Below are 25,249 nucleotides of genomic sequence, written 5' to 3'. Positions count from 1 at the left end.
ATCGATGTTTCTCTTGCTTATCAATGTTTGTCTTCCTCCCTTCCCCCTCTCTAAAAATAAATAAAAATAAAAATCTTTAAAAAAAACCCCTCAAGACTGGGGTGGTTAGAGGGTGGAGAGATTGAGCAAAAAGGAGAAAAGAATCTTGAGATGAAATCATCCCAGATTAGGTTGACCCAAAATATAAGGATGGTGTCCTTGTAAAACACAGAAACACAAATAGAGATGGCTGGATGAAGATGGTGGCAGAGACTAGGGGTGATGTGGCCCCAATCCCAGGGATGCTAGAGCCCCCAGAAACTGGAAGAGGCAGGAAGGACCAGTCCCCTGGGACAGCTTGGGTTTGGGTGTCTGGCCCCAGAATGGGAGGGTAAGTCCCTGCAGTTTAAGCCACCATCTGTGGTCCTGCCACTGCCACCCTACCAACGGCCCCTTCTCAACCATCCTCGGTCCTCTCAACTCTACCCCATCCTGTGTCCTTACATGTCTCCAGGCCTGGGTGTCCTCCACCTCCTTGCCACTCACCTGTTTCTCACTTTCCTGGTTTCTTCTTTTCCTGCTTTGCCCTGTCACCAAGCCCATCTCCCACCCAGCTCGGGACACACACTGTGTCCTCAAGGCATGTACACCCAATCTGTGGTCCGTACACCACTGGTGGTGTCCGTAAGGCACAGTGCTCCTCACTCTCCCTGTCTCTCCACTTCCCTGACATTTCCTGTTATTCCCTCTCCCCCTTGGCGTCCTTGGTTCATAGATGTATCACCCCAACCTCACCCTCCATCTGCACGTGGTGCCTGTGTTGTCTGTGTCCAGTGTTCCCTTTACAGAAGTTGGATTAGGGCTGCCCTGCTCCGGTATGACCTCACCTTAACTAACTACCTAGAAAGACCCAACTTTCCAAATAAGGTCCACTCCGAGGTCCCAGGGGTAAGGACTTCCACATGTTAATTTGGGGGAACACAGTGTCTGGTTCCTCCGCGAGTTGTTTCCTTCCCATAGTGGCAAAGTATCCTGTGGAATAACCGATTGCCACCCTCTGTCCCATGTCTGCTTGGGGGTGTCCACTCTCTGCCACCAGCAAGCCCCCACAAGCCCCAGGGTTGGGCAGAGGTCCTCTAGCTGGGCCTCTGTAAGACAGAGTCACTTCTAGTCCAGCTACATCCACCATTATTTTTCCTTTATGGTAGGCTGTATGTTATGTGAGAACATGGGCCCCTTCCCATGCCCCAAGTCCCCCTCCCACCCTCTTGGAATATGATTAAGGCCATCAGTAAGTGGACTTTGGGACTGACCTCAGGAGCCTGGCCAGAACCTCGGTCAAGAAATGACCAAACGCCCTGGCTGGTGTGGCTCAGTGGATTGAGCGCCAGCCTGCGAACTGAGAGGTTACTGGTTCAATTCCCAGTCAGGGCACGTGCCTGGGTTAAGGGCCAGGTCCCCAGCTGGGGGCACACAAGAGGCAACAGATCAGTTTCTCTCACACATTGATGTTTTTCTCCTTCTCGTTCTCCCTCACTTCCCCTCTCTCAAGTAAATAAAAAAAAATCTTTAAAGAAATGACAAAACAGAAACGGTTGTCAAATGTGAGCCTGGCCTGTAAACAACTGCAGAGGGACAGCTTCCGTTCTGATCTCACACAGCTTCTGCACGGGCGTGTCCACCCCCTGTGTGCCCTGTTTTGCTGTTTTCTGTACTCTATAAGCCTGGACTGGGAAAAGCCTGGGTGGTGGCAAAACTTCACCGCCCAGCCTCCCCCGGTGCGGCCCATCTGCAGGCCAGATGGGACTTGGCAGGAAACTGGCCCGGTTGGCCGCCACCGGCGCACACATAAACCCTAACAAACCCATCTCTCACAGCCGGCCCTCTGGGTTATTTCTTCGGAGCTGACAAACAATAAATACCCTGAGGTTTTCTCAGACCTCACTCTTTGGAAAACAAACTGGATTGTCATTTTCTGTGAATTTCCTTTTTCAAATGAAAACTGTTGAACGTGAAGAAACAAGTTGATTTAAAAGAAAAACCTGAAGGAAACCACACTGCAGCAGGGTGTGGACACCACGTGAGTGCGAAGGTGCGTGGGGTGCGCAGGGAGGTTTGGTACCTGCTGCGGGCAGGGGCCGCCCACCAACAAACCCAGGAGCAGGTGCACGGGCTGGTCCTGGTGTCACTCTGCCGGAGGCCACAGGAGCCGAGGTGCTCGACAGGAGGAGGGCCCAGGTGGGGTAAAACCACGCACGGGCACACACAGGGGCACGCACACACACCACACAAACCACACACAGCCCCCAGGAGGCTAGGTCTGCTGCAGAAAGATGTATTTCCAGAATATCTTCAAGTAACAAAAACTACTACAACGTATATAACAAAGGCGCCATGTACAGTGGGGTGGGGGTGAAGGGTGCTCATGTCTGTTCATCCTGCACCAGGTTAACCAGCTGTACCACTAACAGCCAAGATGAGGTCCAGTCCATAGCACAGAGTGGACCCTCGTCCAGGCAGGAAGCTGGCTTGGGGATGTTACCTAGAACCTGGGAAACCGAGGCTCACGTTCTCTGTTCAGGAGTACAGAGAAGCCCTTGGAAGTCCTCCTCGCCTGCCTCAAGGCCAGCCTGTCCACTGAGGTGGTCACGATCCCAAAAGAAACCACAGCTGGGGGACCACCCCAACAGTCAGGACTGAGTGCTTCCTCAAGAGACCCTGGCCACCCACGGACACCATGTGGCATTCGGCAGAAGAAACGAAAGCAAGTGAGTGTGTGTGAGAACACGTTCCACCCACACCAGAGCTTCTGGAGACTGACAGCCCAGCGGAGCATGGTGTGACAGGGATGGGTCCCTGGCCCTGCCCCAAGGGACAGGCAGTCAGGGGCTGAGGGACAACAGCACTGGAAGCCTGGCCAATGGGCTGAGAGGCCATCAGGACATATCCCTCAGCCGGTCTGTTCACAAAGGTGTGGCAATGGCCACAGGCCATCTGGCTCCTCCACCTCAGAGCTGGAAGAATCTGGGGGAGAAAAGTGACGGTGTTGGCTCCTCAGTAAGGCACAGAGATTCGTCACAGCCTGTTCCTTCCTAAAACGCTCTTCTCCTGAGAAGTGACGCCTGCTTCCACATATCCAGAATGGCGGTACGGATCACAGCCTAAGTGGTGGCCGGCCCAGCACTCAGGCCCCTGTGCGACAGTGACCTCAAGGCCATCCGCACTCTGAGATGCACCTGTTTTCCTGTTTGCATGGTGTGGGGAGAAGCCGGTACCTTCCCTCAAAGGGTTCCGTCCCAGGTTCCAGACCTAGATGGACATCCTGCCCAGGTTCCTGGCATGGGTACAAGCAGCCCAGGATTTGGGGTTTTAACGCCCATTATGGGGGAAAAGCATCTCTGGTGGGACGGCGACCGTGCGCAGGAAGGCTGGAGGCAAGCAACTGGGACAGATGGAGAGGGAGACGCTGAGATCCTGGCACTGAGGTGGTGAACGACAGTTTATCCCATGAGCCCCCAGTTACAAATGAACGGAGAACTTGAGAGGATAAAAATGTCGAGGACCCAGCTGTACATGAAGTGTCTACATCACCAGCATGGAAGGGAACCTGGTACTGAGAAGGTCCCCCCGTTCCCGAGCACTGGGTGAGGGTGATGGTCCTAAATGGGGGTAGGGGGATTCGTGGAGCCCTTCTTAGCATCACCAGCCCTGGGATGGAGGGCAGCCAGCCTGCTTCCAACTTCCCGGGGAAGCCCAGGGTCAGCCCTCTGAGATCCCAAGTGGAGAGGGTATGGCTGTGGCAGTAGACATTACGTGACCAAACGTCTTCAGGACAAGAGGAGTGTCCCTCTGCCCAACGGGACAGCTGGCCTCTTCTGGGCAGTGCCACCAGGAGCCCCACTCTTAGACGTGAGACGAGTATGAGCATGGGTCCCCGAGGGCTTCTGGGGCCACCATCCCAATAGAGGGGGCTCCTGGTGGCCACCAACCCCTGCTGCTGTCCTGGCTGAGGGGGGGGCCTACCTGCCACCTGGGAAAGGCAGGGAACAGATGCCCAGGGCCTCACCAGCCCCAGCATGGCTGCCAGGAGTGGATGGGAAGGAGCAGGAAGGATGGCAATGGCAGGTGGATGGCAGGGCCAGTCAGCGCCCTCTAAGGCCACTGGCTGCCACTGGCTGGATAGGTGGGCACAGTAGGGTACTCAGGCAGGCTGTTCCCCGAGAAGTTGTTGAACTGGGCCTCCCGAGATGGTGGGTTCCGCCAATTGCCCGTGCTCCACTCTGTCTGTGCCTTCTGGAAGCTTCCACCGGTTCCCCGATATATCCTATGCACCTGCAGAGGGTGGTAGCAGAGGACAGAGATCAGCAATTATGTGAATGCCGGGGAGGCCACTCATGTTTAAGGTCAAGCTTTTCTTAGAGGATTACAAAGGCCACAGAATAGTCTTTGTGGAAATGCTAGAAAACACACAGAATCCAAGGTCAGGAACTCAGAAAACCAAGCCCTGAGCCACAGCGCCCTGGTGCCTCTTGGTGCCGACCTCTGTTGTCCTGTGAGGCCCACAGCTCATCTGTCATGGAGAGAGGCTTGTCCTGTCATGGATTTGGGGCTTGTCTCTCGCAGGGTACTTGCAGGCAATGGCTTTACATGGAGAAACCCACAAGAAACTTGTGATAATCACTTGATGCCTTCCTGACATGGGAGTGTCAGGCCCTAACCCTGCACCCAGCCATCGCTGGGTGCTATGGTGACGTCCTTGCAGGGACCCCTGGGGCTGCACCACTGACTCCCCACCATCCAGAAAGGCTGTGCCACCCTGTCCCCGGCTGCACCACTGGGAACACCTGGCTGTTCTCTTTCTAGAAATCCTGGCAATTCAATAACCAAGAAAATGGCACTTTGTTTTAACATGAGGCTCTTGATTACTAGTGAAAATAAGTGGTTTTGTCGTTTTCCACAGGAATGTATCTTTCTTCTTCTATGCAAATCTCTTCCCAGCAAATTCCCAAACCTCGGGTGGCCCTGGGGCCCTGACAAAGGGAGTCACCTGTATCTTTGGGGAGAACTCAGTCTGTTTTGCGCCCATAAACCCTTTCTGTCTCTCATTGTGCAGGAATTTTTCCCAGCTGCTCTCTCCCATATTTGTTACATGTGTGCTGCTGAGCAAAAGTTCCTGGTGGGCACGACCTCAGCTTCCCTATGGATTTCGCTCTGGAATCTCACCAACAATCACCTGTGGTATCTCTAAGTACGCTCATGGTTTGTGCTGACGTTTCCCTTCAGACTGTCCTATAGCCGAAAGGACATTGGGATGCCAAATGAGGAAGACAGGCACTCCTTTGTCCTCGCTGACAACCAAGTGCACCAACTAAACAGCCCAGCTTCAAAGCACCTGAGAACAGCTAGAACGATGTGGCAAGGAGGCTGGGAGGGACTCCACACCCAGCTCTAAAAATTGTGGCAATCCTGCAGCCCAGCACACAGCCAACCTCCCTGAGTAGCACCCCTGTGCATGCAGCAGAGATGGCCACCTCCGGGAGGGCTGGGGTGGACACACCATCAACCTTGTCGTCGCCCATCAACTTTCGCGTGGTTCCGGGACAACCCTGTAGTGGCCGGTGCCTGCAGGACTAGAGTGCAAACGCTTCTTGCTGGAAGCCCCACGTTCCAGAAGCGGTGCAGTCCAGGGGAGTTTCCCGTGATGCTGCCAATAGTCAATGTGAAGCCGCAGCCCCATGTGGCCACTGAGCACAGGGGATGAGCTGGGCACACTGGATATTTTATTTAATTTTACTTAATTTGAATTTAACTACAAATGGCAACATGTAGCCAGCATGGACAGACCTTTGTGACCGGTGTGTGCTGGGGGCACCCATAAAGGGAGATGTAGTCATCATTACCCCATACTGTGCCATTTCCCCAGGTCATTCCTCCTTGGAAGACCTTGGACGAGACAGGCTGGGCCTTGGCCTGAGCAGGTAAGGGTCCAGCCCCTGAGAGGGACGTCCTTGCTGATGCAGATCACGCCACTTCCTGGACATTCAGTGTGTTGCTCCTGAAACAGGAACAGGGCAAGTCCCTGGGGCCAGGTAAGGGGACGTGTGGGAAGAAGCCGGACGTTTCAGCACTCAGGACTTACCTTCATGATCACAATGGCCATCATGGCGGCTGACATTGTGAACATGATGGCTGGGAGCAACATGATCACGGCAGCCCCAACGCTGGTCTGGAAGAACCCAATCGCTGCCAACCAGCCACTGCAAGGGGAGAGAGAGAAGGTGGTGCTAGCGTGTATGCCAGGCAAGGGACCACTACCCTCCATATGTAAAGAGCTCTGACAAACTAACAAGATAAAGGCAATTCTCACGAGGACTACTGAGGGTCCAATAAACTCGTGAAATGATGCCCAAACCCACCAATAAAGATGTGCGAGTCAGAATAAGTATCATTCCCTACCATCACACAAGCAGATGTCACATGTTCGAGAAAATGGAGACACAAATAGCACTCTGTTAGTGGTAGTGTTTACCCTTTTTGGAGGTCAATGGGGCATTATCAGTAAAATGATTTAGTTGCCCCAACTATTCTACTGCCAAGAATCAATGCTACAGCAATCTTTTGGAGTAATGAAAAGCTGGGAAGATCCTACATATCCACTGGCTGGGAACAAGAAGAACATAAATTATGCTATAACCACTCAACAGAATACTAAGGAGATGGTAGAAAAGTAAGAGGCAAGAAAGGAAGCTGAAGCTCAGTTGGCACAGGAAGGTCCTATGAAAAAAGCACATCCCTGGCCCATGTAAAGAATGACGTCCATCTGCCCTGGCTGGTGTGACTCAGTGGATTGAGTGCCAGCTTGTGATCCGAAGGGTCACTGGTTCGATTCCCAGCCAGGCACATGCCTGGGTTGTGGGCCAGGTCTCCAGCTGGGTGCGTGCAAGAGGCAACCAATCTGTTTCTCTCACACATCGATGTTTCTCTCCCTCTATTTCTCCCTTCCTTCCCCTCTAAAAATGAATAAATAAAATCTTTAAAAAAAAAGAAAAGAATAACATCCATCTGTTTATTCATGCTTGCCTCTTGGAGGTGGAGACAAGAAACAGTATTTCTGAGAACATTTTTTTCTTAACAACTAATAAAACCATATGGTTCAAGGTTTTGGAAACTGAATACACAATAAACAGTCTCTCTCCTGTCAAACCCCCTCCCCAGCCCACAGGGAACCAACGTGATCCACCTGCTATGTATCCTTCTAGAGATTGTTTATGAAGACATACATGTGTGCACATATGTATATTACAGGCACATGTGAACACAGTACTTGCTCCCACTCTGTGAATGAAGGAGGAACATTCTATACACACTTGTATGCACTTTTGAGGGGTGTGAGCAAAACCAGGCAATGGAAGGCTAGGTAGGTGCTGGGTGAAATGGACAGGCAACTGGGCTGGGCCAGGTAGGGTGGCTGGACACTCCTGGGTAGGGAGGGGGCAGCACTCTCAGGCTCCTGGAAGGGTAGGAGGCATTGTATTTGCCGGGGATCTCCCAGATCTGATGGGCCCTAGAACAAGGGGCTGGGCAAGTGGGGGCTCCAGTCCAAGGATCGTGGTTTCTGGGGAGGGTGAACAGTTGGGAGTGTGGAAGGGGAGCCTGCTCTGAGGCACCACCTCCTAGACTCACCCAGGAATGAGCTGGCAACTGCCAGCTTCCCTAAGAACAAGCCCATTTACAACCCAGAATGACATCACGCAGAAGAGCTGGTGACAAACTGGCCTCAATCATCTACAAACAGATGAGTGAGCCTGCTGCACCCCAGTTGTATCCAGAGGCCAAGACACACAGCAAATGAGAAACAGGAGGGTGGAGAGCAGCCTGGGCACAGAGGGCAGGGACAGGGCGGGGGCGCCAGGTGCTCCCCCAGAGCCACTCAGCCAGGGGCTGGAGGGGCCAGAACCAGGAAGAGGGAGATGGAACATGAGAAAGGATGGCAGCGGACGCAGCCTGCAAAATCTGTGGGAGACCCTGGCAGCTCCTCAGAAGGTTAAAAGTAAAACAGTTCCCCATGTCACTCAGAAATGCCATTCCTGGATATTTGAGAGAAACAAAAACACCTATCCACATAAAAACGCACAAATTTCACAGCAGCACTAGGAACAATAACAAAAAAGTAAAAACAACCCAAGTGCCCATCAGTTGATGGACAAACAGTGTGGTCCATCCACACATGGAGCATCACTCGGCTGTGAGGAGGAGCGAAGCGCCGACACTCACTACAGCGTGGGTGAGCCTTGAACACATGGTGCTCAGTGAGAGACGCCAGACTCAAAAGGTGTGTGATTCCACTTTTTAAAAAAGAATTTATTTACTTATTTATTTTAGAGATTGGGAAAGGGAGGGAGAAAGAGAGAGTAACATCGATTAGTTGCCTCTCTCATGCGCCCTGACTGGTACCCAAACGGGCAACCCAGGCATGTGTCCTGACCACAAATCAAACTGGCGACCTTTTCCTTTGCGGGACGATGCCCAACTGACTGAGCCACACCGGTCAGGGCGTGACTCCATTTATGTGAAATGTCCAGAACGGGCAAATCCTCAGGGAGGGAAACTACATTAATGGTTGTTAGGGGCTGGGAGAAGGGATGGGGTGACTGCTGATGGGACCAGGGGGTGATAAAACATTCTGGAAATAGGTGTGAGGTCATGACTGCACAACCCCGTGGATGCACTAACAACGCTGATTTATCCACCAAAAGGGTAGATTTTTGGCCTGTGGATGTATCTCAATAAAGGTATTACTCTACAAACCCCAGCGGTGGGTGGGACACTGCACGGGGTGGTAGTGCCTGCAGATCAGGGAGAGCCAGAGACACCAACCCACGGAAACGGGCACCGCTCGCCTGGGCCTGATGTGAGCACACTGCCAAAGTGACAGCGAAGTAAATGTACCAGGGTTCCTGAAGGGAAGAAGGGCTCTCCTGGAAATGCTGCAGAAATGCAAATGGAGTCTGTAGTCTGGGTGGAGGCAAAGGTGTCAGGGCGACAGCGGGAAGGCAGCATTCTGTCCTGTCTCTGCATGCTCTGTTAACCTCAGAGTAGCCAAGGTTAAAAGGCTATTTATTTTTTTTCGGTTTTATTTGCTTATTTTTTAGATACAGGGGGAGGAAGGAAGAAAGAGAAAGAAAAACACCAATGTGTGCTTGCCTCTCATGCACCCCCTACTGGGGAGCTGGTGGGCAACCCAGGCATGTGCCCTGATTGGGAATTGAACCGGCGACCCTTTGGGTTGCAGACTGGCACTCAATCCACTGAGCCTCACCAGCCAGGACTAAATGGCTATTTGGAAAGGAACAGTCCCCGGCTGGTGTGGCTCAGTGGATTGAGTGCCAGTCTGCAACCCAAAGGGTCGCCGGTTCAATTTCCAATCAGGGCACATGCCTGGGTTACAGGCCAGGTCCCCAGTGGAGGCCATGCAAGAGGCAACCACACATTTATGTTTCTTTCCCTCTCACTGAAAATAAATAATTAAATCTTTTTTAAAAAAAAAGGAACAAGAAATAGTATATACACTTCTGAGCACCTGAGTTTAAGGAACTGTGGGAGTCTTAGGTGTGAGATGGAGGCATGATCATATGTATGTATAATATGTTAACATATTCTAAAGCACCCTTCTCTTTCATAGATTCGCAGGAGTGTGTTCGCAGAGCAGACCACGAGTGTGGGGGGAGTGAGAGGTCTGCACCACACAGGACTGGCTGGAGCGGGTAACAGACAGCGGCACTCCTGAGAGCATCCCTTCTGCTTGGGGATGAGCTGGAAGTCTCCTCAGGAAACTGTCCCTACTCATCCTTGCTCCCACCCCACCAGGAAGTCCCCATGGGAGGCTGAGGTCCTCACGTCCCCAGGTGGTGAGCTTTGGGACTGCCGGCCACCCAGAGCCAGGAGGACAGGGAGGGCGAGACCTGGTAGGGAGTGAGTACAGGTCTCTGGAGTGGCAGAACCTTGGGGGTCCCAGCTCCATGCCTATAGCACTCCTGGCGCCAGGCCTAGAGAAGGCCAAGCACAGTGTCCTCCAGGCCCCCTCTCCAGAACCCAGAGGTCTGAGTGCTGGAACATTGGTAGCAAGGAAGGTCTGCTGGCCATACACTCAAAGGAAGTGATGGGGCCTCAGATACCAGCCTCCCACCACCCCTTCCCATCCTGGGCCTCAGTCTCTCCTTCTGCAGAATGGGAGCTGTGACACCCCTTTCAGAGGCAGGGCAGAAGAGTCAACACACAGAGGTGCTCAGACCCCACCTGCATAAGCACCACCATCGTTATCAAAACTCACTTCCTCTTCTTAATCTCACATTAGAGAAAAACACTTTGTCCCTTCCCTGAGGTCCCCAGATGGTTGGCACTTATCCCTCCCCATCCCCCGCCCCTGGCCCTGCTCAGTCCTAGAGGAAAATGGTGACTGTCCCTAACCATAGTGGAAGACAGGATGATAGGCAGACATCTGGGACCTGGACTCTGGGGGCTCCCAGCACCCTCCCTGACAGGGGCAGCTTCCTGGCTCTAAAATATCTGCGTGAACACGTGCTCCACGCTGAGCACCTGCTCCCCTCCTGGAATCTAGGATCTTGTACCTGTCAGGCAGAGAAGGGTCCACATGACCAATCCCAATAAGAACCCTGGGTATCACAGCTTCTGCCTGCTGTCACATCTCTTTTTGGGGCACCCTACTGGGAGAGGGTTCTGGAAGCTTGCACCTGATCCCCCCACCCCGACTGGCCCCCACACCTTTTCCCTTGGCTCATTTTGCTGTCCTGTCTCTGTATAAACCATAGGTAAGAGGACAACTGTCTGCTGAGTCCTGGGGTCCTCATCACAAATCCCTGTACCTAGAGTGGTCCAGGGGACCCCGACACAGTATCTCACCCCGCCCTCCAAACCCAGATAAGGGAGGGCATCAGCCAAGAAGACAGCTGTTATTCAGGGTCCACGCAGAGTGGGAAGGAGCAACACCAGGAAGATGTAGGGACATGTGTTCTGGAAATGACCTCAGGTAAAAGCAGATGATTTCAAGACTCCGTACAGAGGGGGGCAGCAGACACAGCAGGAAATGGAGAGGAAGGAAGGAACTGAGCAGAGCAGGACGAAGAGGCTGTGTAAACCCGCATGAGCCTCAAGAAACAAATGAGACTGCGCGACTTCGCACTGCTGAGGGGGATGGGCCGCAGTGGCTCTCCCAGGGGACACAAGGAAGTTACAGGAAGGAAAGCCATGGAAATGATGGCCACAAGGCACCCCAAAACAAGACCCAGAAAACACCAGAAAAAGTAGGGCGAGACTCAAGGACGTGACACAAAAAAGTCCTGGAATTGGGAGCTATAACTGCACAGACAGAAAGAGCTCCTGATGTTTGAAGAAACATCAATCAAGAGACCAAGCTCAGGAAGACAGTCCCAGGCAGTACGCGTGTAGAGAGCCACCCCAGATGCCTCCTGCCCAACACTGATGCTGAAGACGCCACCTGTGTAACAGCCCCGATGGTGCCCACGTCCTGGTCCTGGGAACTGTGGACGTGTCACCTTAGGTGGTAAAGGGACTTCGCAGGTGTGGTTAAGGCCCTGAAATGGGGATGACCATGGATTCCCTAGGGGCTCTGTGTCATCACGGTGTCCTCACAAGAGGGAGGCAGAAAGGACAGTCAGAGAGATGAGAGAGGCCGCACTGCTGGCTGTGAAGGCAGAGGAAGGGGCCACCAGCCAGAGGTGTGGTGCCTCTAGAGGAAAGGATTCTCCCCTGGAGACTCCAGAAGGACCAGCCCCCGCCCACACCTGGGTTTAGCCCCATGAGATCTGTGGTGAACTCCCTAGAACTGGAAATGAGAAGTTTGTTTCATTATAAGTCACTAAGTTGGGAGTAATTTGTTACAGCAGCCACAAAAATGTTGTATGATACCCTAAAAGTAAGCAAACAGAAGACCAGATCTCTCTAGATGGTGGAGTCACAGGTGGCTGTTCTCTGAACTCTTCCTCCCAGGACACACTGCTGGCCCACGCTCCACGTCTCCCCCGTGCCCAGCGTGGCTGGTGACCACGCACTCACAGCACGGCAAGGGCGGAGCCTCTGCACACAGGCACTGGGGGCCGGGCTGAAGCAGACATCCTGCCCCACAGCCCACCACCTCCTTGAAGCATTCGCGAGAGCAGGAAGCCGTCAGAAGCTGGGGTCTGTTACCACACTCAGCCTTCATGGACTGACACACGCGCTCTCTCACGTGTTAACATGCATCACAGTGGCCACGTTCACTGACTTACCAGGCGCCCCATCCTGAAAAGCCAACAGCCTGGATAACGGTCAGGACAAACTGGGCTCCGAAGATAAAGAAAAATGCCATGAAATTGAAGGAACTGTCGGCCCTGGAAAGGGAGAGGAACAACCATTATAGCTGCCCCAGCCTCTCAGTGACAACAACCCAGAGGAGGATGTGAGGCAGGGACAGCAAAAGATGAAATGTTCCCTGCTTTTCAAGTACCAACAACTGCGCCCACATGCACAAATTACTGCACACACGCTCACACCAAGCTCTGAGCAGGAGGGGCCTACACACTTTCCCTCTTGAGAAGATACGGCACTGAGGGGTTCCTTACTGGCAAGGAGTCTAAGGCCTTTCCTGCCTCCTAAGGATGGGATTCAGGGACCACGTAGGGGTAAACATAGGACACATCTCAGTTGGCTGGGGGCAAATGTTCACAGCAGCAGGATTCACAAAGGCCAAAGGCAGACACAACCTAAGTGTCCGTCAGCCGGTGAACAGACAGACACGATGTGTCCATAAACACACTGGAACATCACTCAGCCACGAAAAGGAGTGAAGCACTGACACTCGCTACAACACGGATGGACCTTGGACACATGAAGCTCAGTGAGAGATGCCAGACACAAAAGGCCTCACAGCATGTGGTTCCATGTATGTGACATGTCCAGAACAGGCACATCCACAGACACAGGAAGTAGATTCGTTTTGTGGGTGCCAGGAGCTGGGGAGTAGAAGGGGGTGACTGCTAAGGGGAACGGGGCTGCTTCTGGGGTAGTGAGAATGTTCTGGAATTGGAGGTGATAGTTATACAACCTTGTGAGAACTCTAAAAATGCTTAAATGTTAGGTGAGTTGTGTGGAATGTGAGTTATTAAAAGACATAACAACAGGCATCTGTGGGTAACTGGGTAACAGTGTGCAGGCCCCGATACGAGCTGCCATTCAAACTGGACGAGAGGAGGAGGAATATTAGCACCTGGGCTAGGGTGACAGGTACAGAGCAGGTGCAGGTTCCATGTGCAGGAATCGGCATGGAGATGGGCACACGTGGTTGGGGGCATCCTGGCTACTCAGTTTTGAGCCCACTGCCAGCACAGATACCCCAAGGCCCCACAAGGGCACAGCCAGGGCCCCACTTACCGGAAGGCCTTGTAGGCAGGCCGAAACCAGCACACGTAGCTACAGGGAGAGAAGACCAGCAGCCAGACCAGGGCCAGGCCGAAGTTGGCTCCTGAGCCGCCACCAATCCACCAGGCCAGGCAGGCGACGAAGTTGACCCCTAGTGTGGCACAGTAGACTGGGGAGGGGAGGCAAGGAGGCTGAACCGAGGCTTAGGGTTTAGCGCACAAGCACCACAGGCACCGGGACCCCCTGCCCCACTGCACAAAGATCGAGGGCCAGAGAAGTCTCAGGGACAGAGGTTCCTGCCCAGCTGGCCGGCCCTATCTGCTCCGTCCACCACACCATGCCTCCTCTGGGACAGGGTTGTAACAGAAAGGACATTTACTGCAAAACCCCAGACTCTCCCAGGCCAAGGACAGGGCAGCTTCATGGCCTGGGTCTCTGCAGTGGTCAGGGAGCCGCCCACACCCTGCAGCCATCCCACCACTCACAGAGCCACAGCTGGTAGATCCTCTTCACTAGAACCTGATGCTCTATGGGAATCTCGTCGGAGAAGTTCTGGTAGAAACAAGGCTTCAGAGGAATGAACTTGGGCAGTGGCGGGAAGTTGTTCTCCTTTTCTATGGGGACACAGAGCACCATGGGACTAAACCAGGCTGGGGAAAGTGAGGTACGTATGTCCCCATGTTGGTCCTGGGACCTGTACACATGTTGCCTCACATGGCAGAGCGACTTTGCAAATGGGCTGAAGTCAAAGCCCCTAGCATGGGGATGACCCTGAGGTCCTCAATGGGGCTCGGCATCCTTGCAGGGTCCTCTTAAGAGGAAGGAAAGAGTCAGAGTCAGAGCTGGAAGAGGCTGCACTCCGGGCTGCGAAGATAAAGAGGCCATGAACCAGGAAGGTGGTGCTTCTAGAACCTGGAAAAGGCTGGAATGGTTCTCCCTGGAGCCTCAGGAACAACCAGCCCTGCCCACAGCTGGGTTTGGCCCCATGAGGCCTGTGTTGGACTCCTGAAAAATCCTGTTTAAGTCACTACATTTGCAGTGATTTCTTGGAGCCACCACAGGAAACTCACAGATTCATAGGCAGGACTGGATGCTGTTAATACCTGTGTCTCCAGGGAAGGTTCTGGGACTTGGAATTTATAAGCATCTGTAACAAACAGCCACACACTGGAGATTTAAAAGAACAGATTTATCCTCTTATAATATGGAGGCCAGAGGTCTGGAATCAAGGCATCTCATGGCCATGCTCTCCCCCAAGGCTCCAGGGAAGGGTCCTTCCTGCCTCTTCCAGTTTCTGGGGGCTTTTTGGCTTATGGCCACATCACCCATGTCTGCCTCCATGGCCACATGGCCTCTGTGTGTTGGTGTCCAAATTTCCCTTTTCTTGTAAGGACAACTGTCATAGCACTAGGGCCACCTTACTCCAGCGTGATCCCATTGAGTTCACCTGCAAATACACCTGCAAAGACCCTATTTCCAAATGAGGTCACTTTCGCCAGGACTAGAGGTCAGGACGTGAACGTGTCTCTTTAGGGACATGATCTGACCAGGGGCAGGGTGAGGTCTGCGCTGCCCTGCTGCCTCTCAGTGAGCTTCTGCTCATCCCCACCGCCACAGGGCACGCTTCTGCGCACCTGCCAGGGTGGTGAAGGACAACACACATGGAGTCCTGTCCTTGGGCTCCACCTCAACAGGGGGGCCAACAACCGCCGTGACAGATGGGTAACTGTGCAGTGTGCTGAGACGTGCTGAGTGCTGTAAAGAGGAACCACCAGAGCAGGTGGGGGCCACCAGGGACAAGGTTAGGAATGTCAGTTAGCTGTGACTTAAAAGCAGGGTCAGGGTGGGCCTCACTAAAGGGTGGCATTTGCACAAAGACTTGAGGAGGTGAAGAAGGGAGCCAGGTGGATTCTGGGAGAGGATGCTGTCAGTGCAAAGGCCCTGGGGTGAGTTCCTTCCTGTCTAAGAGCAGCAAAATCAGGAGCTGGAGGAAGGAGAAGGTGGGGCAGCCACATCTTGTGGGCCACTGAAAAGCCTCAGCCATTTATTTACCAAGTATTGGGTTGGCCAAAAAGTCTGTTTAGTTTTTTCCGTAAAATAAAAGATACATTTTTCATTTTCACCAATAACTTTATTGATGTGGATATTTTGAGTAAGTCAACTATCTCTCACTTCTGGCTTCTAGTGGGTCGAGGCCAGGGGTGCTGCTAAATGTCTTCCAATGCATAAGGTAGCCCCACAGTGAATAATTATCTGGCCAAAATGTCAATATATCAAGAAACCTCACAAACCACTTTTGACACGTTCCATCAGTCACGGGACCTTCTCCATCCATTGCACAGGTCTTTTTTTCCATTTCAGTTGAATTTTTACCTTTCTTGAAATAATAAAACATAATACACTGAAAATGCATTTTATTCCATCTTCAACATTAAAATGGCTAAACAAAAATTCACCAATTTGGTAAGTTTTTTAAAAAGTGCATGCTGATATGACAGCTGTCACAATACAATCTAACACAATTCTTTCTAATGAAAAAGACAACTAAGCACCTTGTATGGAAAAAACTAAATGAACTTTTTGGCCAACCCAACAACAGAGTAAGCCTGCAGAGCCCTGAGCTTGCTTGCTGGGTATCTCTAGGAGACCATAAGAGGCAGGGCTTCCAGCTTTCCGCCCCCCTAGTGAGCCAGCCCTGAGGAATCTCCCCAGCATGGATACAGCCAACTACATGCTGGTCTCAAACCCCACTCATGGTCCCTGACCGAGCCCTGCGGCCAGGTAACCCAGACCCCAACAACAGTCCCCACCCAGCCGCCTAGCCCCAAGTCTTTTCACTCCCTCGGCCCCCGGCACCCCCTCCTTCCCTGACTGATGTCCAGCCCCCACAGGAAGAACAGGGTGATGATTCCAGCAGTCAGTCCCACCAGCACACACAATGACAGGAAGGAGGCAGAAAACCACCAGCTGGATCTTGAGGCCCCTGAAACCTTGTTTTCTTGGTGAGACATTCTGCAATGACTTGGAACCCATGCGTCTGGGTTCAAATCCCAGATCTGCCACCAGTGGGCTAACCATGGTCCAACTAACTTCACTTGTATGCATTTCCAAGCAGGACAAGGCAGGCTACCCTGGGGGCTCACCACAGCCTCCAAGAGGAAATGAGGGTGTCGCCTTACGTGTATAGGCATGAACCCAGGTGACCAAACCTTGGGGTCCACCCGTGGTGTCAACAACAAAACGACTCCCGGCAGAAGGCCTGGCTGGGCCGAACGCTGGCTAACAGCTCATGTGGAAACCGGGCGCCTCCCTGTCATCTGCTCAGTGCTAGGAGGTGACTCTGACAGCCACTGTGGAAGGAGGAATGTGAGGTGGGTGCCTGCAGTGGTCATAATGGGTCTGGCCACCTGGGGACACTTCCCAGAGGAACAGACACAGAAGCCCCCGGGGTCTCCAGGAAAGACTCACCTGACATTTCTGCTGTGATGACCCGGTAAGGCTGAAGCCTGCAGCCACCTGGAGGGGAAACAGCAACAGTCAGGGGGACCCTGTGGCTGTCAGGTGACCCCAACACCAGCTGCAGCCCATGTGGCTGCAGTGAATAGAGTCCTAACCTCCAGGCTATTCACGGGGGGGTGTGGGCTCTTACATGAAAGGCTACCCCTAACGTGAGACCCTAGCCATCACCTTACCTCAGAGCCCCCTGGTCAGCATCTGCAATGGCGGGAGGTCAGGTTGCAGCCCCCTGCCATCCACAGGCCATCCTGAAGCCAGGCCATTCCTGGGAACCTGGTGACCACCTGCACTGCCCTACTGCCACCTCATCCTCCCTCACCCTTTATCCACGGATAGCTCTGAGTGCCTCATTACAACTGCAAGGCCCCACTTCCAAATCACCAAGACCAGGTTCACACAAACTCTCTGGTCCATAGTTTCCACCACTAGGAGTCTTGCAGAGCCAAGGGCCCCAATGCAACCCAAGTGGAGGTCCAGGGGACACTCTGAACCAAGGGAGGCCAGGAGTTGTACTTGGGGCTAGGCACCGGGAATGTTTCTCACCCATAGCCCAGGCAAAAAGGTTCCAGTGATGCTGAGTTGCCCAGGGCCCATCCCTCAGCTAACTGATGTTCTCACTGAGACCCTTTGTCCTGCCCTGGCTGGCTCTCCCTGCCAACCAGGGCAAGCAGGCTCACGCCCCACCCATATCTGTCCAGTGCACTGGCTCCCAGGTAGAGGCCCCTGCCTGCCCTGTCCCCACACCTTGGGAGCATCTCCAGGGGCCTAAGGGTCGACTTGGGACAGGGATATTCTGGAATCCCTGCAGTGCCTTTGTGGTCAGATACTGCATGGCTGCTGGATGGACAAGCAGCCTGCTGGGAGTCCCACACAAGTTGGTTCTAGTGCTGGCTGCTCTGTGGCAATCAGTCTTTGGGGACTCCTCTGGCCACCTGAGAAGGATGGGAAATGACAACCCCAAAGGAGCCTTTCCATCAACTGAGTCCAGACACACCCTAGCCAGTCACACCCTTCCAGAGCCAGGACTAGAGCAAGGCTCTGCTCACAGTGGGTTCAGAAGCTGCCCTCTCCCGTGCACACCAAGGCCCTCCATGGAAGCAGCCCCACAAATGTCAACAGACACCAACCTGGTTTGGGGGTTGTTTATTTTCATGGGCTGGACTTTAGACAAAGGGGACACATCCCCAATGGACCTGTGGGCTCAGAGCGAAGGCGGACGAAGAAAGGAGGCCCGAGTGCCCAGCAACAAGGTCTGAGTAGACCCCCGTTAAGCTCCAGCCCAGAGAAAACCTTGGTCTAGCAGAAATGCTGCCCACACACTGGTGGAAATGGTGTGGGCACGGGCTCCAGGGCTGGGGGGGCGTGTCCCTGAAATCCACAAACAGGATCGCAGCTCCTGGATGACAATGAGGGAGCCAAGGCCCACGTGGGTCTGAGGGGAAGCTGAGGCTGGCAGAGCTGAGGACAGTCTGCAGCCAGCAAGCACGGCGCCTACGTGTCGGGGTCCAGCCGGCAGCACTGGGCTTCCAGTACGCCGTGGAACACTTGGAAACGGTGGTTGAGGTCAGGCCGTGCATGGATGCGGAAACGGGTGCCCAGGGCGCCGTCGGGTGAGGGCGCCCCGTAGAAGACACGCTGGACACGGGAGTGCACCAGGGCCATGGCACACATGGCACAGGGCTCCCGGGTAATGTAGAGGTCGTAGCCAGTGCACACGTAGGGGAGGCCGTCCTCCTCCACGTCCACGCCTTCATCCATCTTGCGCACAGAGATGGTCTGGACACCCAGAGGGCCGACAGCTGGGGCGAATGAGCAGGCGGGGTGAGGCCTGAGGTCATAGGTGCCTTGACCCTGGCCCTGGGCCACCAAGTCAATGCACACCATGGTGGCATGCAGCAGGGGGCTGGCTGCGCTGCTGCAGTCATGGCCTGTGGCCAGCACCCGTCCTGAGGCTGGGTCCACCACCACAGCCCCCACAGCCCTTAGGCCCCTGGCGGCTGCCTGCTGTGCCACCCGCACAGCCCGCTCCATGTGGCCCTGCATTTCAGCCTGTTCCTGTGCTGAGAAAAGTCGCCCAGCCAGGGCACGGGTCACGTGCTTGTCCTCATGGAAGGATGTGGGCCAGTGGGCTCGCGCCTCCTCAAACTGGCCCCTAGTCAGGGGCGGCCAGGCGGGCACGGGCACCAGGAAGGGCTGCCCCAGGCCACAGGGATCCACTGCTGGCCACGGGAGGAGCTCAGCCAGAGATCGTGTGCCTGCAGCCGGCCCCGCCAAGCACAGCAGTATCTCCAGCGTGTGTGGACGGCTGGCATCACGGCTTGGCCGGACCCTTTTGAGGTGAGGCTGGGCGGGCAGCGGATGGACGGCTGACACTTCCTTGAGGAGTCGCGAGGTCTGGCGCTTGTCGAGGATGGGTGCGGCATAGGCCAGCACCAGCTCCACATCCCTGGACTGCTGCTCCGACAGGACAGGAAGGGCTTGCCACAGAGCAGGCTCTGGATGTGGGCTCCCGGCCTTCTTGTCCTCAAACTGCTCCGTGGCACCCAGGGAGTCCATCCTTGGCAGGGCTTCGACTGTGGGAGACAGAGACCGGAGCAGAGCATCATCTGTCAGCCACAGGAGGCCTGGGTGAGCCGAGGAGTCCGTCCCAGGAGTGTGCCAAATCTGAGGGCTCGTCCAAGAGCTCCAGCCTCAGTGAAATGCATCAGTGGCCATGCTCTCACTTAGTCCTACCAGCTCTCGGTCTGCAGAGCTTAACCCGCCATTGACTTTTTCCCCTTATTATTTGAGATGTGCAGTGAGCGAAAATGTACACTGAACCTCAGAGACTTAATGTGAAAGGAAGGACGTAAACTATGTCATTACTTTTTTTTTTTTATCAACTACATGTTGAAATGATAACACTTCCTGTTTTAGGTTAACTTCAACACATTATTAAAATTAACTGGAACCGTTACTTTGCACTTTCTAAAAGCGTGGCTTCTAAAAAACTTGACTTTATACATGTGTCTCACATTCTATTCCTATTGGTCAGAGCTGCCTTGGAGAACATTAGAGATAAACCACAGATAATCTCAGCTAGATTCCAGAGTAGCTCAGGTGCCACTGCCTGCCCAGAACTCACTGCCCAGCCAGGTACTTGGAGTGGACCGGCTCCCCCCCTGCCTCTCCCCTGTGGAGAGAAAATACTGAAATCATTTTACAACTGTGGGCTTTCCTGCTCGTGATGTGCCCTGCAGTGTACTCCTTGGCCCCAGGGGCCCCCGCTTATTTATCAGCCAGGCCCTTCACAGGGCACGTGAGGTCCTCACCCCCCACAATGTATCCTAAGCTCACAATACAAGTTTGACAAACAGAGCGAACCAGGATGCCAATGGCAGCCATGAGAAGTGGAACGTGTGAAGGGTGCCCCTCATTTGTCCATAATGCCTGTGCTGGGTGGGGCCCACAGAAGAGTCCACAGTGCCAACTTTAAATATGCTTCCAGTACACACCATGCCCAGGACCCCACACCCCACATGGCCTGCCCTGGGCCGTGAAAACTCTATCTGCAAGAAAAAGACAGACACAGCTTTACTTGTTCCTCCGAGTTCAACCTCTGTCTGAGCAAAACAAGAGACAAATAAAGGAGGCTGCCTTTGGGACACGTCTGGCTTGGCCAACTTCTAAGGGGAACGGATAAATACCACAGGATGGTCACCATTTGACCTAGCTACTCCCCTCCATTCCTACGTATGTGCCAAGAAAAATGGAAAGCCCACATCCACACAGAAACCTGTACACGCATGTTCACAGTAGCAGGATTCACAACAGCCAAAAGGTGGAAATCTGTGGCCATCAACAGACAATGGATAAATGCAATGTGGTCCACGCGCACACTGGAGTACTACTCAGCCATGAAAAGGGGTGAGGCACTGACACCACAGCACAGAAGGACCCTGAACACATGGTGCTCAGTGAGAGAAGCCAGACCCAAAAGCCACACAGTGTGTGTGATTCCATGTATGTGCCATGTCCAGAACAAGCACATCATAGAGGCAGAAAGTGGGTTAGTGGTTGACAGGGACTGGGAAAGAGGGGTGGGGTGACTGCTAATGGGGACAGAATGTTCTGGAGTTAGATAGTGATGACATTTCCACAACCCTGTGACTATACTAAAAACCACTAAGACATACACTTCAAGTGTGAACTGCATCTCCGTACAGCTGCTGTGAAAGAAAATGGGGAGGGGAAGGACATCTGGCAGTCAGTAGGCCAGCAGACCCCAAACAAGGCCGGCCTCGGAGGACAGCTGCCTTCCGTAATACCACGTGTCCTTACACCTCCATGAGTGAGCCCCTCTACCCCTCCCAGCAACCTGGCAGGGAGAACCTGGGACTGCTCCCTTTCTATAGGACAAGACCAGGCTCCCTGAGGTGGAGGGCCTTGACCCGGGCATGTGGCTGGTGCTCACCAGCTCACTGACTGCATTTTGAGTTCCTCTGCAAGACAGGGGTCCTGAGCCCACTGCACAGATGAGAAATAAACAGGTTCCACAGAGGGTGACCCACCCAAGCCCGCAACCCCAAAAGCCCCACAGGGAGCGCCATCCACATGTGAACTGAACATGCACAAACATTTTTGCTTAAACACATCCAGGGATTGAAGCACGGTGGGAGGCAGCTGCTGCTCTGCGGTTCCTCTTTCCGTCCTCAAAGTCCCAAGCTCCAGGTGCCCTGACTGCCCCCGTGACCGACCCGACCCACCCCCCCCCAGTCTCTGTGGTCCTGCCTAGCTCAGTCCCTTCCCTGGGTGTGCCCGTCTCCTCTGCCTGCACCTTCAGCTGCCTTCTAAAAACCCCAGTGCTCTGGTCTCCAGGGGGCAGCCAGAGCCTCCTCAGATGACCTAGTTACATTTATGGTGGCGGTGCCTCTGCCCTGGGTACCGGCTCTCCAGGGCCAGAGGCTCAACCGCCCTGGCAGCCCCTGGAGGATCTGGTGGACCAGAGAGATAGACCCCCAACTGCAAGTCCTCTCAGCAGCTTAAGACTGCCCTCCAATGGCATGGAACTGGAAAACAGATGTGTGCTGGAATTCCTGGGGACACTGGGCAGCAGCACTCTGGGAGGTTGTGGGCGGGGCAGGGGGCAGTGGGCCTGGGGTCCCAGCAGGAGTGGACTCTGGCTCCTGGAGGGACACTGGAAATGGTGTTTATTTAGTGAGCTGAGTCAGGTTTTGCAGGCGACACTGTAAACCTCAAGCAGGACTTATTTTGTCCTTGGATCAGGAAGGCCAGAGGCTGGACCTGGCCCTGTCCTCACCCCCACTGCAGCTTCCCCCTCTGTGAGAGGGAATCCATCACCACCATGCAGGCACGCAGGGGCAGAAAGTGAGAAAATTCGCCTCTTCAGAGGTAGTGACCCACAGCAGGGCCTGGAAGGCAAGCAAAGCAGGGTAGGAAGACCTGAGCAGAAGGAATAGCCAATGCTGAAGCCTCAGATGCACCCACAGTTTTAAATGCATTTTCTAGGACCTGGCCCCACAAAGGGGAGGGGAGGGGGCCACAATCTGCATTTCTTTTCTTTTTAAAGATTTACTTATTTTTTAGAGAGTAGAAGGGAAGGAGAAAGAGGGAGAGAAACATCAATGTGTGGTTGCCCCTCACGCGCCCCCAGCTGGGGACCTGGCCGGCAACCCAGGCATGTGCCCTGACTGGGAATCGAACAGGCGACCTTTTGGTTCGCAGGCCCATGCTGAATCCACTGAGCTATACCAGCCAGGGCTCTACAATCTGTATTTCTAACAAGCTCCCAAAAGGAATGCGGTTGCCAGGTAACACACAGGACACCCTGTTAAATTCCAATTCCAGATTGGAATTTAAACGAGGGAGAATGTTTTAGTGTAACTGTGCCCCATGCAATCTTTGGGACATATTTATACTAAAAAAAAAAAGAGAGAGAGAGAAGGTATTCATTGTTTGTGGAATTCGAACTCAACTGGGTATCCTGAATGTTCATTTCCTGGATGTGGCACCTTACAAGTGGGCCTTCTGTGCACGAAAATCTGAGAATCCTGGGCTTGTGGGGTGTGGGAGAGACCCCCTTATTCAGACTGAGATCAGAAAAAGCCTTGAGCCCTGGCCAGGTGGCTTGGTTGAAACATCCTCCATAGACCAAAAGATACAGGTTCGATCCCAGGTCAGGGCACATACTTAAGTTGTAGGTTCCATCCCCGTTGGGGCACCTATGGGTGGGCGGGGACACGCTTAAGTTTTTTTCTCACATTTATGTTTCTCTCTCAAATCAATAAACATACCCTTGGGTGAGGATTTTTTTTAGAAAGAACCTTGAAGACTCCCACTTCCCGAAAGTACCAGAAAGAGAATCCTCGATATTCAGGACACAGGAAAGATTACGGACCTCTGCCCAAGGCCAGGAGGAAGATGGTCAACCAGCCCGGAAGCAGGGGGCTGGTCCCGATGACCCGAGGGCAGGGCGCGCCCGAGGCCACTGGACGCACGGGGTCTCAAGGCCTTGCCTCAGGGGCGCACGCACGCGCAGAAGGGTGATGGGCGCAGGGAGTCAGGTCTCGGAGCCCGGCCCACGCGCGCGCGCACGCGCACACACGACGCTCCCCGGGCTGCCCAAGGCGCGTGCGAGCCGGGCCTGGCTGCCCTGTCGCCCCTGCAGGGCCAGCGCCACCCGAAGCCGAGACCCACGTGGCCTCCCCAGCCCTCCCTCCCCGGAAGCCTGGAACACGAGAGCCCGAGACTCGGAGGCGCGCTTACCTGAGGAGAAAGGCGTGAGCGTTGCGCTTCCCCAAGGCTTAGCAACCAACCCGCCCGCTCACTCAGCCTCTGCCTGGCACCGCGGAGCACGACGGGAGCGTAGTTCCAGGGGCGGGGTCGGCGCCAGGGGGAGGCGGGGTCGGGACTACAATCCCCACAGGGCCGCCTGTGGCCACCTCGGCTCGCCGGGTCCCGCACCTATTTCGTCCGTGGCCCCTAGTCCTGCGATCCGCAGGAGCGCAGGCGTGCCCTGAGTTGTGGGTTCGAGACCCAAGCGGGCGGGGAAAAGTTGGCCTTTTGGGAAATCAGCAGAGTAGGACACTGAGTCAGAGGAGCACACGACACCCGCTGCAGTCACTCACCGAGCCCGGTTTGCTGTAGCCACGTAGTTCTGCTGGAGCTGCCCCACTGGATGGAATCAGCTTCCAATTCTGGTCTGGGTCTTTGGTAAACTCCTGGCCTCAGTTTTCCCGTCTGTATTTTGGGCGAAGGGGACCTCTTGACTCTCCTGGACAAGCCATGCTCATTTTATGAGCGAATCCAGTTATTGATTCTAGTTAAACAGGTTTAAACCAGTGATTTTTCAACCAGGCGCAGTTGTGCCACCCCACCCCAAAGGGGCACTGGGTGATGTGTCCGGAGACATTTGTGGTTGTCGTGACTGGGAGGTGCACCTGGCATCAAATGGCATCAAAACCTGGATGCCAGGGATGCCATTCAACACCGTACAGTACACAGAACGCTCGCCACAAACAGAATCGGCCCCAAATGCCCACAATGCAGAGGCTGGAAAACACTGACTTAACCCTATTGCTAAGGAAAGAGAAAAATTCAGGTCTAAAAGGACCCCTGTTTGCTGGTTAGTCAAAAAAAAAAAAATTGACCGTGACCTCTGATTGGCATGTCATTAAAAACAATGCCTAGCCCTGACAGGTGTGGCTCCGTTGATTGGGCATTGACCCACAAAGCAAAGGGTTGCCGGTTGGATTCCCCAGTCAGGGCATTTGACTGGTCCCTGGTCGGGGAAGGTACAATGTTTCTCTCTCACATTGATGTTTCTCTCTCTCTCTTTGTCTCTCCTTTCTCCTCTCTCTAAAAATAAATAAATAAAATCGCTTTTTAAATGCCTGAATTTTCTGCATATAAAAAATGAATTACCCCCCCTCCCCAAACGGACCTCATCAATGTAATTTTCTGCCAGTTTTTAATTTCTCAAAATGCAAAAAGACATACAGGTAGGGATGTGAAACTGTGCAGCTGCCTTTACAAACAGTTTGGTGGTTCTTCAAACAGTTAAACACAATTACTCTGTGGCCCAGCAGTTCCATACAAAGTACAGTGTGTACACAAGAGAATTGAAAGCAAGCACTCATAGGTATTTGTACACCCATATTCACAGCAACATTATCTGCAATAGCCAAAGGATTGAAAAACTTAAATATTCCTCAACAGGTGAGTGAATACTCAAAGTCTGGTTCATCACACAGTGGAATATTATTCAGCATTGGTCCCTGATCAGGAAGAGGTGAGGGAACCACCTGAGTTTATGTTCCCA

At 53.7% G+C, this 25,249-nt stretch overlaps 2 protein-coding genes across 3 annotated transcripts; both read right to left on the bottom strand.

The window, feature by feature from the left end:
• Nucleotides 1-2,298: 2,298 nt before the first annotated feature.
• SCAMP4 (secretory carrier membrane protein 4) lies at nucleotides 2,299-23,808 on the bottom strand. Of its 2 annotated transcripts, none has more exons than XM_024569129.3 (7): nucleotides 23,695-23,808; nucleotides 16,882-16,929; nucleotides 13,899-14,027; nucleotides 13,426-13,582; nucleotides 12,285-12,386; nucleotides 6,119-6,236; nucleotides 2,299-4,311 (listed from the first exon to the last, which is right to left on the bottom strand). In XM_024569129.3, the coding sequence occupies exons 2-7, from the start codon at nucleotides 16,886-16,888 to the stop codon at nucleotides 4,132-4,134; spliced, it is 693 nt and encodes a 230-aa protein (XP_024424897.2). In that variant the 5' UTR covers nucleotides 16,889-16,929; nucleotides 23,695-23,808; the 3' UTR covers nucleotides 2,299-4,131. The 2 variants fall into 2 exon arrangements, with proteins under 2 accessions (XP_024424897.2, XP_045058425.2); XM_045202490.2 differs by lacking the exon at nucleotides 23,695-23,808 and adding an exon at nucleotides 18,057-18,180.
• ADAT3 (adenosine deaminase tRNA specific 3) lies at nucleotides 18,421-23,781 on the bottom strand. The gene is made up of 2 exons (XM_024569125.4): nucleotides 23,695-23,781; nucleotides 18,421-19,502 (listed from the first exon to the last, which is right to left on the bottom strand). The coding sequence occupies exon 2, from the start codon at nucleotides 19,483-19,485 to the stop codon at nucleotides 18,421-18,423; it is 1,065 nt and encodes a 354-aa protein (XP_024424893.2). The 5' UTR covers nucleotides 19,486-19,502; nucleotides 23,695-23,781.
• Nucleotides 23,809-25,249: the final 1,441 nt, after the last annotated feature.

This window comes from Desmodus rotundus, chromosome 9 (genome assembly GCF_022682495.2).
Source record: "Desmodus rotundus isolate HL8 chromosome 9, HLdesRot8A.1, whole genome shotgun sequence".
NCBI lineage: Eukaryota > Metazoa > Chordata > Mammalia > Chiroptera > Phyllostomidae > Desmodus > Desmodus rotundus.
The sequence above is the reverse complement of the archived record's forward strand: the minus strand, read 5'-3'. Positions and strand labels throughout refer to the sequence as shown.